Source organism: Battus philenor, unplaced genomic scaffold, assembly GCF_028537555.1.
Source record: "Battus philenor isolate CCGP_79_NKW_IND1 unplaced genomic scaffold, ilBatPhil1.0.hap1 SCAF_20, whole genome shotgun sequence".
NCBI classification, from domain to species: Eukaryota; Metazoa; Arthropoda; class Insecta; order Lepidoptera; family Papilionidae; genus Battus; species Battus philenor.
In genome coordinates this window covers 12,626,565-12,640,448 of record NW_027181683.1, presented here as the reverse complement: position 1 = coordinate 12,640,448, position 13,884 = coordinate 12,626,565, and the positions used below count along the sequence as shown (strand labels likewise).

Here is a 13,884-nt window from a genome sequence, read left to right as displayed (position 1 = left end):
TCAAATCCTGGTGGACCCTCAAGGGTCAATAAAAGTCCATGAAAGACTTGACGGTGTTTCTATATAAACGTGGCGAAAATGAGGGTACAAGAATATTTATCTGCTTCATTAGGAACTAAAAAGTTGGTTTGATTTCACCTATCGATGTAGGCAGATAAAAAAATCAAAGTTTACCAGAACCAGATAAATATTGAAAGCGGTCTATGTGAAAAAAGGTTGGGAACCTCTGGATTAAATTATTCTTTAGAAAGCTATTGTAATCAATATATTGCACCTTTAGCTACACCATTTCCACGGGCCCATATTAAGAATTAAAATTTAATATCAGATTTTTAAAAACAATATAAATAAACATTGTAAGCAAGGAGCCGTTAAAATCATTTCAAACTATACAAATTTTTAAAAACAGAATAATATTCATCCAATAGAGTAGGCATATTCACATTTGATAGTTCAATAATTAAAATCTAAATTCATTAATTTTAATACGAAAAAGTATATAGTTGTAACGTATATAATGAAAAATCACTGCAATAGCTTTGAACGAAGGCATTCGCCCAATAATTTTTAAGCTTCTTGATTGTTTTGTCTTTTCAGCCCATAGACACCACAAGGCATACCCCCCCCCCCCTCCTATATCTATGGGGGATATACCATAATCGCCACCATTGTCAGGCGGGTTGGCGATCGCAGTTTGATTTGGTACGCAGAGAACGCTATCACCCATCCTCTGTAAACTTGTATGTGAGCAGTGGCAATCCTATATAATTAATGCAATGATGAATTATATATAACATCATATCCAGGAATGAACCCGTGACCTATGATCACAAGTCACAATCCTCTATCTTTGGGCTGCCACTGTTCACTGAATTATAACTATGAGAATTTCATATTTAAAACTATCATATACCAACATAGAAATGTGATTTAAAATGCAATGATTTCTAAATAAAAAAAAATTTAACACTACATTAGCTAATGAGAATCATAAATCATAGATTGGATATTCGAATGTATATTACCTAATGATATAAAAATATAGAGTAGACTTCAATGAGTATGATCTTACAAAAGCTCTTTCCATATTATTCCAACACATGAATTTTTACATCCATTCGAATATTCGATCTTTGATTATAATAATATAAAATGAGCGTGACCGATCTGGCTTTAAATGACCAATTGTGCCATAAATTTCGACTCAATTTCAATGGATTTGAGTCGATAATAGAATGCAATGGCCGATGGCGGTGTTAAATGGTGATCCCTCAACAAGAATCGCTGACGAGCAAACGCAGGTACTTGTAAAGAACATACATTCTTCCCTGGCGTTTATTCATCTGGGAACGAAAAATAAAAATTGAAACAAACATAAAAAAAATGAATACTGCGTATGACTAACTAAAACGTACACTAAATACAATGAATTTAAAAACAAATCACAAATAACTTATCTGTTTAACAATTTCCCAAAAAATTTTCATGAATTTCCCAATCGTCCATTGCATGTTCTCATTTAAAATGACAAAACTAAAAAGCACTTGTAAACATTTCATCGTAAATTTTGGCGCTAAAACATTTCAACAGAATATAAACCACCGCGACGCATTACAGATTATAAATTAAATATAATACGAAATAATGCTGAATACAGATAACAAATTTAACATGACAAATATTATTTTTGAGGGTAGATTTAAAATTTCAAACAATTTAAACACATTTGCATCAAAACGAAATTTTATAAGTATTAAAATCGAAAATAAATTTCATACTTATTTATAGGTGTTACTTTAAGGAGTATGTATATATTTCAAAAAAACACGTGATAAAGTATAATCGAGGGTAGATGTATATTTCCGTCTTGTTTATTAGTACACATAAGGATACAATGAATAATAAGAGACGAAGAGAGAAAAAGATGAACAAGTCACTTGAACCACCATAGTGTTCGGATTTCAAAGATATCACGTACTTAGAAGAACATAAGAAGATTCTACGTAACTCTTTGTCAGCAAAGTTCGGGTAATTTCTTCGACCTGTCAACGATAGATGTCGCTTAGTTCGACTATAGGAGTCCATCGAGTCTCTATTACTTGGATACACTCAAATGCATATTAAGTGACAGTCTAGGCCAAGGTACTCCTCCCAGAGGCTCTTGCCCAGACACCATGGACCAAACTCAGAGGTCACAATTCCCCTAGATACATTTGACATATTATTTCACCTGCATTAAATACATACATTGAAGGCAACAGTTGTTCAAAAGACCATGGAGATTTCTCAATCCAGCGTAAAGTTGCCAGTATTCTATAGACTGCATTTTGAAAAGTGTGCCTTGGAGATTCAACAGGTAATTCCCCCATCTCCTTTCTTATCGTTCAACCAGACGTACAGATTCACGACATCCGTACACGGTTAACCCTTTCCACTCCAAGGCTGTTTTTGATTCATTCCACCAGCTAAAATTTAATTGAATTATAGTATCTTGCGATTCTAGAATATGTTTCATTCATTCGTGATTCAAACATTTTAGTAACAAAAATCTTTCCCGTTTTAAAATATTCCGCAAAAAAAAGTATTACACCATGTCGAGTATCACTCGACAGTGGAGCTTGTGGAACAATATCAGTGTCGAGTGACACTCGACATTGGACTGGAAAGGGTTAAAATTCCTTCTACCCGCACTATGCTTTTTGATAATACTTTTATTGGGCGAACAAACAAGGAGTGGATCGACCTAATGCTGCCTTTGTTTTTAGCCAACTATAACTTGGGAGTATTCAAATCAAGAGTGAATAGGTTTCTTCTGGGGGAAGCATATAGAATCGTAGACCTCGTCATCGCTTAACAACAGGCGAGAGAGACGACAAATTCAAGGGTTTTAGGGTCTTGGAATGGAGACCACGGATCGCCAACGGCAGAGAACACGCACAAGAGATTAACAGACGACCTTGAAGATTATTGGGAGGTGTTAGATTCAAGCCTGTAATTTTTGAAACTTAGAAGAGGCCTATTTCTAGCAGTAATAGACCTACAGCTGTCCTGGAAAAATGATGGTGATGATATACAGCCTTAGGGGTGATACGCCCGATGATATAATAATTTCATATAGTGTATGAAGTATAGACCCCACGTTAAAGGTCCCTAGAGTATGCCATCATAATTACAAATATGTTTGGAAATACAGCTTACGGTGTGCTATCTCTAATTCTTGAATGAATCTAAACCAATACAGCACAGTTCTATAGGACGAATCATTTTAAGCCAAATAACAAGAGATGATAAGAGATTAAAAAGGTATTTAGTGACTCGTAAAAACAATCACACGCCTTTGATGCAAATGGTTTAATTATAAACATTGATATATTTAACAGTAGTTTATATATTTAAGGGTCTATTTCACTGCTAAAAATTAAAACATTCAAGCGAAAAGTTTAACGCTTCGAAAACTAAAAGTAGAACCTTCAGGAGCAAAGTTAATACCTTATTAAATACAGTTCAGAAGGCACCCAATTCATAACCTATCTCTACAACTATTTAGGCATATGTTTCGCTGTCAAAATATACACTGCTATCTTTTAAGGCATTGTGCAAATTATTACATATTTATACATATAGGCTTTGTTAAGAAAAAATTACGATTGCTTCCAATATTTTCAAATGTAACAAAAACAAAAACATATTTAACGGCCCTTTTCGCTGACAAAATTGTACTTAAGGGTCCTTTTCATTAAAATTAAATATTTAAGGGTACTTTTCATTAAAGCAAATATTTAAGGGTACTTTTCATTAATGATAAGGTATTTAAGGGTCCTTTTTATTAAAATAAATATTTAAAGAAATAAATGAGTTATTGCCTAGTTAATTTTTATATACACTATACTCGAAACAGCACGTATATATTAAGACAGTTAGTCGACCGTATTCAAGGCAGGATTACTATCACAACAGCTTGCACACCACGGAGGCGTCTTCGAGATTCCCTTCCTCCATCAGTCAGTATCACCTAACTTATTATATTTTGTACATTAAATATTTGGTTCTATTTAACCGATATATTTTACAATTGGTAAGCCGATTTGGAATACAATTAACCCGTTAAATGGACTAGAGTTAAAATATTTATGATTATTTTGAACTTTAGTAACGATTTTTTATGAGATTTAAATAAATTACATCTATGCATTATCTCAGGGAGGTAGCCCGAAGGATTTTTAATTAACCTTATGTATTCACTCTCGAAATCTAACTTACATTAATGAGATTTTCTTTGTGATTATGTTATCATGAGTGATGGTGGGTGATGTTTAAATCAAATATGTTGGCACTGTTACAACGTAGATTGGATATAGCAAAAGTACTTTCCAATTTGAATATAAATAGATTATTTAGTTCGTTCGCGTCAACAATGCAGTAATAACGTAGGCCGACGGACAATGGCAACTAATACCGACAAAAAGGTATTTCCCAATTACAAAGTTACAGAGACAAGTTATAGACACACTTTTGATCACAACGATTGTATCCAATGCTATTATTTATTACGGATCGGACTGTGCTGAACTCTTAACGCGGTCGGACTGTGCTGAACTCGTAACGCGAACGGACTATACAACAGTTTTAACGCAAATAGACTATATTGTATTCTTAACGCGAGCGGACTGCACTGCAGTCTTAACGCGAACGAACTATAGTTACTGTAAAGAGCTCTAAGAGCGTTTAGCTGCCACTAAACCCGGTGAAGCTTTAAACGTCACCGACATACAGTATTTATCAACCTATTATGTAGTTTTTTGAACAATTATATATTCGTTTATTGTCATGTCGGTTGGTGTTTAAGTTGAACCCTGGTTAACGTGTTTCCTCTTCGAGTCAACTGCTATCTTCGGTTCTATGTCAGCTGCGTGTTTATTTGCACCGTGGACCGTTCCGATAGAAGCGACGGCTATGTTTCTTATTTAAAGGCGCGCCACTTGGACCGGGCGATGATGACCTTTTTACCTAGAGCATTTGTTCACCATCAATTTATCATCTGCACTACAATTTCAAATAAAACCCTTTTCTGTACCTCCCAGAAATATTGCTAGCAATATATATTTGGACAATGTCACATATGTATATATAAGTTTATTAAAATATACACATAAAAAGGAGGTCGCTGCGGATAGAGATATTAAATATTGATCTGAAATAATGTGAGTTCTTACCTGTGCCAAAAGTTTTCTTTCGCATCTGAAAAAGAAATATATTACGTATATATAAAATTTGATATATCGACCAATATAGAATCCCCAAGGATATGGTGAAGTATACTTGTCCAGACTTATTTTTATGTTCAATAACGTGTAGTATTAATAAAACTCACTGTACCTTGAGTGATAATTATACCAAAAGCCCACACAACTATAATGGCAATGATATAACTTTGAATTAAATTCATAGTGATTTTGTATATAGCGCGGGTATAATAGAAAAATCACACTAGTTCCGAAAGATTTTGGTCTGTCAAGAGAGAACACCAGCATGATGAACATCAGCATCAGCACATATCAGAAATGATTCTGATATATGGCTATTTAGAGAGAAATTTGGTTGGTAAAGGTGAATGTCAATACAGAAAGGTAATCCTAAACCTGGTACGCGGGCCGTCAGCCCCGAGAACCGTAGATTGCCTCTCTCCCTACACCGCGACACCCGCGTGTAATACTCAGAAATTACGTCCCAATCAACTTACAATATGGGAAATAACATTTTACAATTTTTATTATTTGATCCATATATCTATAAATGAAACATGTATAAAAAAAGCAAATTTTTTCTTCGAAGAACCTATTTGTACCACTGCATCTCGGCCTTCACCAAAGATTCAGCAACTTCCACAGACTAACTGTGTCATCAGGTCACTTGTTGGGGGGGGGGGAGGTCTTACCCACGCCGCGTCTACTGGCTTGTGGTCGTCACTTGAGAAAATTTCGTCATCAACGGTGGTCGCTTGCACAAAATATTTCCCCATTGGCACATCAAACTAATCATCACTATGTCGGTGATCGTAGTTTTTCTGCTATTCTTCTCGTTCCTACTCACTTATTGCTCTCTAGTTGAATTGAAATGTTGTAAAGCCTAACGTACGCTACCACATCTTGGACAACACAAGCCATAAACTTCTAATAAGGTTTTTTTTTCTTTTGCCAATCTGTTTTTCTCTGTTTCATCCCAGACTTTTTGACTTGGAAAGAGAGCAAAACGGAAGACAAAGGTGATGCTAGAAATTTACTCCCGTTTACGTGCACACTTTGTTTTTAATTAATTCCACATTCTTATGATAAGAAGGAATTTCAACCTCTAGTCAATTCTAGAATAATAATACAAAGAAGGAGATATCTAGTAGATAGTATTGAAAGAGCTAGTCACCTATTGCGCCAAAATGTTTCAATACAGCAACCTTAAAAAATAAAGAGACATCTAAGAAGAAGCCTCCAGTTCATAACCTTCGGTGATGATTTATGAAGCTTTATTAATGAAACCTACTAAAGAAATTGATGTCCCAGCAGTGAGCTTAGGCTGGGGGTGGGAAAAACTCACCTGTCCGAAGCCATAGGGTTCATGAGCGTACGTTGTATCTCTCGCATGTGGTCCGGCAGGACCCGGTGGGTGGAGATTCGTGAATGTGCCACGCAAGCTCCACCAGTTGGCGGCACCGGAGCGTAGGAGAAGCCTGGGTCATCACGCGCTATCACCTTCGGAGATGACCTGATTGCGCACATACCTGAAATAAATTAACTGGGTCAAGCATGTTTCATTGGTGTCAGATTTGGGGTCATATACATATATAAAATATCGCGTTAGTTACACTATTTATTAGTGAAGAAATGCTCAATGTATCCATATGATTTAAGTTTTTAGTTTTATCTTCGTACCGAATAGGATAATATATATTAAAATAAAAATATTGTTAAACAAAAAAGATATTTAAAAAAAATATCCGTTAAAACTTTTTTCATTGAATGTACCCTGGACGCACTTCGCGGAGGTCAGATTTTCCCAAAACAGGGTGATTGTTTATAGTCATAACATTTTAAAATGGTGAATATAAAGCTCTTTTGCTGTCAATTAATATATGGTACACCCTGTACATAAATCAATGATATAATATAGCTGACGATTATAAATGATTGTAATGATCTCATACAAAGTTACTTTGAAATTACTGTTTTGTACATCCAAAGACATTTGCCTGTCATATTCCAATAGAAAAAAATAATATAACATATTTCAGTATGACCTCTTTACATAGGAATATCGCAAGTTAGTTTAATCAATCATCCTGTATATTTTACTAATTGATAAAATTGGCCAAAACTACATTACATTGTTAAATTATTAATGTGCCGGAATGCTGTTATGGGCGCCACCAATAGATGGCGCTGGTAGTTGATTGCCACACGCTATTGTTTAACGTGGGTAGTTGTACAAAAGAACTCCGCTAGGTTTAGCAACATATACTTTATATGTAATATTTATTGTAGCCATAATTTATTAAAAATTCATTCTACCCACCGGTTATGTAAATGTCTTCTAGATGGAAGTAAGTGGTTGTGAGGGCGGCGGCATAGAGGGCGTGTGCCGCAGGAGCCGCCATCAGGTACCCCGTGCCCGACAGGTACCGCGGGTAAACTCGCCCCGCGTACATGTAACGCGGACTGTACCTGCGCGCGGTAATGTACAGTCAGCAAACGCCACGGATGCAGATTCTTAAATTTATCACTTCTAGGATTTTAATATTAAAACAAAATACAAGAAAAAAGAATAAGCTCATCGTTTTCAAAAGTTAACAAATCCTTCATGGGTCCGACAGTACGTATATATACGGTACCCAGCGATAAATATTGCACACCGACCTTTGGAAAGAGACAATCGGCTAATTTCAGTAATCGTAAAGCGTTATCTCTGTCGCACGAAATACAACGTCTGACAAAACGTCACGTAGGCAGTGAAGGACAGAGATAGACTATACGAAGCCGAAATTACCCGATTGTCTCTTTCCAAAAGTCGATGTGCAGTATTTATCGCCGAGTACTGTTAATACCGAATAGGTTATACACGACTGACAAAACGTCAAATACATAGTGTGGGACAGAGGTAGTGCTCTACGAAGCCGAAATTAGCCGATTGTCTCTTCCCAGAGGTCGATGTACAATATTTATCGCCGAATACTGTATAATAATTTTGCACGGGATATCATATACCTTCCTTTTTATAGTTTTAAATCTAAAATTAAAAGTATATTATTAAATCGATCTTATTATAGCATACAAGAGTTTTTAGTAGATCGAAATGAGTGGAATTTGGTTTGTTGACATATTGAGGTGTTTGAAATTATAAACTACTTGTAAAAAGAGCAACTGTTGTGTTTGGCACAAAGTTTTAGAGAGGCCTAGGTGGGACACGGTAGATAAAAGGTTAAAAATACTGGACTAGAGTACCCGGCGATAAAAATTGCAGAACGACCTTTGGAAAGAGACAATCGGCTAATTTTAGATTCGTAGAGCGTTATCTCTGTCGCACTACTGACAAAACGTCAAATACGTAGTATGGGACAGAGATAGTGCTCTATGAAGCTAATATTAGCCGATTCTCTTTCTAAAGGTCGACGTGCAAAATTTGTCGCCGGGTATTGTATATAGTTGTATTTTCAAATGACGAAAGCGATTTTGAATCAATTCAAATGGCTAAATATTGGTCCTTTTCTTACATATGTGAAAAAAATTAATTAAAGGAAAAATAAAAATATCTATCCCAAACTAGTTAGGGGTAAGAAAGGCCCCCGATAGCGGAGGCCATATAAATGAAAATCTTATTTTAGAGGCAGAGCTATTATTATCAATATATTTTTTCATTTTATATTTTCACACTCTCTTTTACACTTTACAAATTCTCTTACTTCCATCATATTTTGTCACATTCTCACAGCAACTTTTTCAGCAGTGAAAGTTCCTGAATTATTAAAAAAAGAGAGAGAGAGGAAAGTCTCACCATTTGCTCTTCGAATTCTGCACCGGCCGAGCGCCACAGATGAGGTCACCTAACAACAGGTATTCTTTATTCATGATCCCTTTGGCGACGCTTTCGTCGAAAGCCTTCGCACGTTTCCTGAGATTCGTCACCAGACTTGGCACGTTAATATATATATCGTCGTCGGTTTTGAGTATGTAACGGACTGAAATATAAAAAAATAATAATTTTCTTAGTACTTATGAATGGTTTTTACTAATCAAAGTCGATACATAGGCTAAAGACTTAGAAAGGTTTCTTGGGCAAAATAATATGACAATATAAAGTGTACAGTACCCAGCGATAAATATTGGACATCGACTTTAGGAAAGAGACAATCGACTAATTTCGGTTTCGTAGAGCGTTATCTCTGTCGCACGAAATACAACGACTGACAAAACGTCACATAAGTAGGTAGTGTAGGACAGAGATAGTGCTATACGAAGCCGAAATTAGCCGATTGTTTCTTTCCATAGGTCGATGTACAGTATTTATTGCTGGGTACTATTAATACCACATAGGCTATACATGTAAAATCTTTAAGGAGGTGATTGTACAGATAATTTATTGTCAATTTATGTATTGTGCCTATCCAAAAAATAGTTTCTGAAATAATAAATAACTTAATGATATTATTGTAAAAAAATTCTAATAACATTAAAAATAATTATTGTTTACTATCTGTAGCCACAGACTAAAAAAAATTACTGGCTTTTCGCGTTCACATAGAAAAAAAATGTATACAGTGTGATTCGATATAGACATATTGTCATTAAAGCATTTTATTAAATAAGCCATTACAATATATTCAATCATCCTAAATCTAAGTTTTAGTTTAAGGTAATTGGAAGACGCTGAATATAGAACACTGTCAGGAAATCTATGGGTATGGCCTATGCCCAACAGTGGACTTTCTGTGATCTCAATGATAATGATGATCATAACAGTTTTAGTAACTGACAATTTTATATACAAAGCGAGTTATTATTATAAAAAATCAAAGACACAAGTTCAACAATTCTCAGGTTGTCATGGAAAATATCCTTACCACTTTCATTGCAGTTATTTGTGACCCACTTCAGCATCATGATTGACTTCAGGGTCAGATTGTTGTACGAATCGATGAACCCCTCCTGGATGATATCGCCGTACGCTTCCGCCTCCGTCTCAATCCTCTCCTGGACCTCTGTATTGTTATCATGAGGAGGCTGTCCCAGGAGAAACACCAGCCTGTAGTCAGGATTGACTACACCTTCTGAATCATCTTCTGTGGGCTTAGGGAAGGTTTTGATGTGTTTCAGCAGAGATATAATCCTACCCACATCTGGTGTATCCTCGTATCCTTTGGGGGGTATTTTCATGATGTTACTGCCGTATTCGTAATCAAAGTCCTGGTCTTCCTCTTGATCACCCAACACTTTGTTCATATCAAACTCTGGCAGCATTCTCTCGTCTTCCTTTTCATCATCGAATCGCTTTTCTTCCATCGCTTCTGTGCTTACCGTGGCCATGTTACTCTGCAAGGCTTTAGCCAGCTCGGGTAGGAGTTGCCCAAAGCCGGATATACGAAGCGGATGTCTCCTAACCTTATCGAAGGCAGTTGTATTACTCGAGCTATCCGTTGGCTCAAGATCGAGGCTTGCGTTGTAATTCTTGTATTTCTCCTTAACAGCGTGGAATATTCTAGATAATTTGAGGTAGAATCTATAGTTTCCCCAGGTTTCCCTGATGGCGATTCTCTGCTCGAAGTTGACGGTAGAGGAGCAGACGACAATCAATAGAAACAGTTTGTTCTTCTCCTTCTTGTCTTTCTTCGTGCAGAGATCTTTTGGTTGATGTATTGTAGTGACATTCTCCGGCTGGACGTATATCTTCGTATCCCTGTTGGCGTGGGATGACCAGCCTGCTACTGCTGCTGTCGGAATACGAACACAACTTAAGAATAGTAAAGATATAAGTTCTAGAATTTCATGTCTGCTGTTCCCACCACCCACTACCCACATCCTCGGTCAAGCTAGTGGGCTAGCTTACTCACGCCGCGTCTACCAGCTCATGGTGACGTAATAAAAGTGACCACGATTCTTAACACCATTCTAAAGTACGGTCGTATCGTTTCTATGGATTCTATTATTAAAACAGTGTCCACAAAAGTTCCTTTGTGGACTCTCTCACCAGATGGACCAATGACATAAGTAAGGTAGCGGAAAGTCACTAGATGCAAGCAGGGCAGGACCTGTCACCTCAGCGATCTATGGGGGAGCTCTATGCCTTCCAGTGAACTCCTCAAAGATGGTCACGATGGTCTTGCGTCGCGACCTATAATGTCAGTCCACATATCGCAGTAGGGGTTACAAATCTACACATATTGTACGTTCACAGAAAGCTTTAGCAAATCGCATTATTAAACCTAATGCTTCACGTGCTTTTTACAATTAAGTCTGCAAAGAAGTAACACTAGCTTTGATTCGTTAATAGCAACACATTAAGTTAATAAACTTGAAGTTTAACTGTATGTTAAGTAAGAATAATAAATGGTCGAACAAACCGCTATGTTAGAATCTGATCGTTGTTAAAAATAAACAAGACACCAAAGGTTTTTTTTTAAATAATCATAATAAATAGTCAACTTGAACTTAGTTTTAAATAGTGTACGATTTAAGTTAAACGTAAACAAAAAAAAATTGGAAATATTAAACGTAATTGCAAAAACATATTTTTAAAAAAATTAGACTGTATTGTATCATTCCGATTGGAATTCAAGGCTCTACAAGATATTTTAAACCTTCATTTTATTATTAATCTAAAATTAAATGTAAATTATCAAATAAATCTTATTAAAGCATCGAATAGTGTTTATCAATTGAAATGTGTAGAACCTTAGTTTTATAACGTGTACATCAAACATTGTATTTCATTTGAAAAGCGCAACCTGTTAAATTTCTTTCCGGCTTTTTTCAACAGATCAGCGTACCAAAACGGTGGTATCTTACTACATATGTTAAAATATATGTCGATTTAAAGTTGCATGTAAATACCTACTTGAATAAACATGTTTTGTATGAGACTTTTTATGAAACAATCCGTGGAAAGAATCACAATATATATATACCAAAACCTCGCTTTGCGTCGTTTCGTTTTGCGTTTTTTTTTTCAGTTGCGTCGCTGCTTAATTAGTACTAATTTTCACTGTGCGTCGTTAGATTTTCGAGGTTGCGTTGTTTTGGGTTCGAGCCTTAAATTTTTTTTTAAGTTTTCTTTTTTTTCTAAAAGATGCAAAACTTTTGTTTCTAATAGCGCCATGCCATCACACGGGGATTCCCTTTCTAACTAAAAATCAACACAATTTTAATACAGTTTTATTTTCACTTTAATTTGCTAATTTTAGAATTCAGTTTCAATTACGTAGTGTGTTGTAATGTAGTATGTTGTGCTTTTTTTAAAATTGAATAATACTCGTACATTTATATAAATTTTTAACTGTTGTTTCGGGTTACAAAAAATGTAAATATTATTCCAATTTATTTAATTGCATAGTTATAATATTTTTGTTTTTTAAAAGTAGTATTTTCGAGACCCTGGAACCTATCTTCGATCTTTACATGGTTTTCTATAGAAAACCTTAATTCACTTTGCGGCGTTTCAATTTGCGTCGTGTTTTTTGGAACGTAACCACGACGCAAAGTGAGGTACTGGGGTATATATACAAAAGCGTTTGCTTACGTTTGGGAACTTGATCGTTGGCCTTATTATATACAGGTATGTATAGGAGCACGCAGAAGAGGATCATAGCGGTGCTGAAGAGGAAGAACTTGGCCAGGACGCTGAAGGTGGACCTCCTGTCGCGTTCCTCCGCCTTGCCCTCGCGAACGTACGGCGCATAACGACGGTATTTCTCGTGTCTGTAATCGACAAAAAGCCATATTTAACTATTTCTTCAATCACATCGACTATTCTAGACTGTTGTTATGTTATGTTGTTTATTGTTATTTATATATTTGTGTACATTCTTAACTTGTCATCGATTCTGGCCAATGTAAACTACTTGGGTAGACCACGTTACTTCTAAAGTTAAAAGTCTGTGTGTTTTTTTTTGTAGAGGCCGCCGCTATTGGGACCTCTCTTTCCACCCCTATTTTGTTGGGAACAGGGTTTTTTATTTCTTAACTATTTTTTCACATGAATTTTTTATTTTCGTCCTCGTCTTCCATAGTTCACAATATCTTTTTTATTTCCTTCTATCATTCCATAATTCCATCTTCCTTTCTCAATCATTCCATTCCTTTCATCCATCCTCAAACACTTCAGTTGTATTTTCTATTGCAGCATCACAGCTTTATTTAGTTTATTTATTTTTCTCATGTACATCAATTTGTTTCACAGATTTTTACATTTTTTTATTTTAATTTCAATAAATCTGTCTTAATAAGATTAAATATATAATAAGACTTACAATATTTTATGTTTAACTATGTTTTATTCTTATTAATTACGTATTGTACAACTTTCTTAAGAATTTGAGGACGGACTCTCTTGCATCATTTTCCATTATGTTGGAGGCGAGTGTGGCCTCCTCAATCTTTTTTTCTTCGGCACCAGTGTGTGTAACCGGTGATGTCCTATAGATCCGAGAGGTGATTTTTACAATGGAAGGTCCATAAGGCTCAAGATTATCAGGAAACCAACGCAGAGTATCTTCGTTATGAGATCAAAGAAATGAGATCAGCAGAAGATTCTAGATCCCTGACATAGTTCGAACAATTCCTCGTCAGTTAGTGCCGAAAGGTTTTAATGAAATAATTTTTTTTTGCCAGGAGACTCGCTCAAGGC

At 35.7% G+C, this 13,884-nt stretch overlaps 1 protein-coding gene across 3 annotated transcripts in view; it reads right to left on the bottom strand.

Annotated features, from left to right (window-relative positions):
• Positions 1 to 799: 799 nt before the first annotated feature.
• Positions 800 to 13,884, bottom strand: part of LOC137922700 (uncharacterized) — a 35,929-nt gene continuing 22,844 nt past the window's right edge. For 2 of the 3 annotated variants that reach the window (XM_068765727.1, XM_068765728.1), the window contains exons 3-9: positions 12,778 to 12,956; positions 10,106 to 10,969; positions 9,040 to 9,223; positions 7,564 to 7,712; positions 6,589 to 6,772; positions 5,214 to 5,238; positions 4,681 to 5,007 (exon numbers count right to left, since the gene is read on the bottom strand). In XM_068765727.1, the coding sequence (XP_068621828.1) occupies positions 4,915 to 5,007; positions 5,214 to 5,238; positions 6,589 to 6,772; positions 7,564 to 7,712; positions 9,040 to 9,223; positions 10,106 to 10,969; positions 12,778 to 12,956 (1,678 nt within the window). In that variant the 3' untranslated portion in view covers positions 4,681 to 4,914. Of the gene's footprint in view, positions 1,344 to 4,680; positions 5,008 to 5,213; positions 5,239 to 6,588; positions 6,773 to 7,563; positions 7,713 to 9,039; positions 9,224 to 10,105; positions 10,970 to 12,777; positions 12,957 to 13,884 lie in introns of those variants that run through there. The other variant, XM_068765729.1, reaches the window with a different exon arrangement.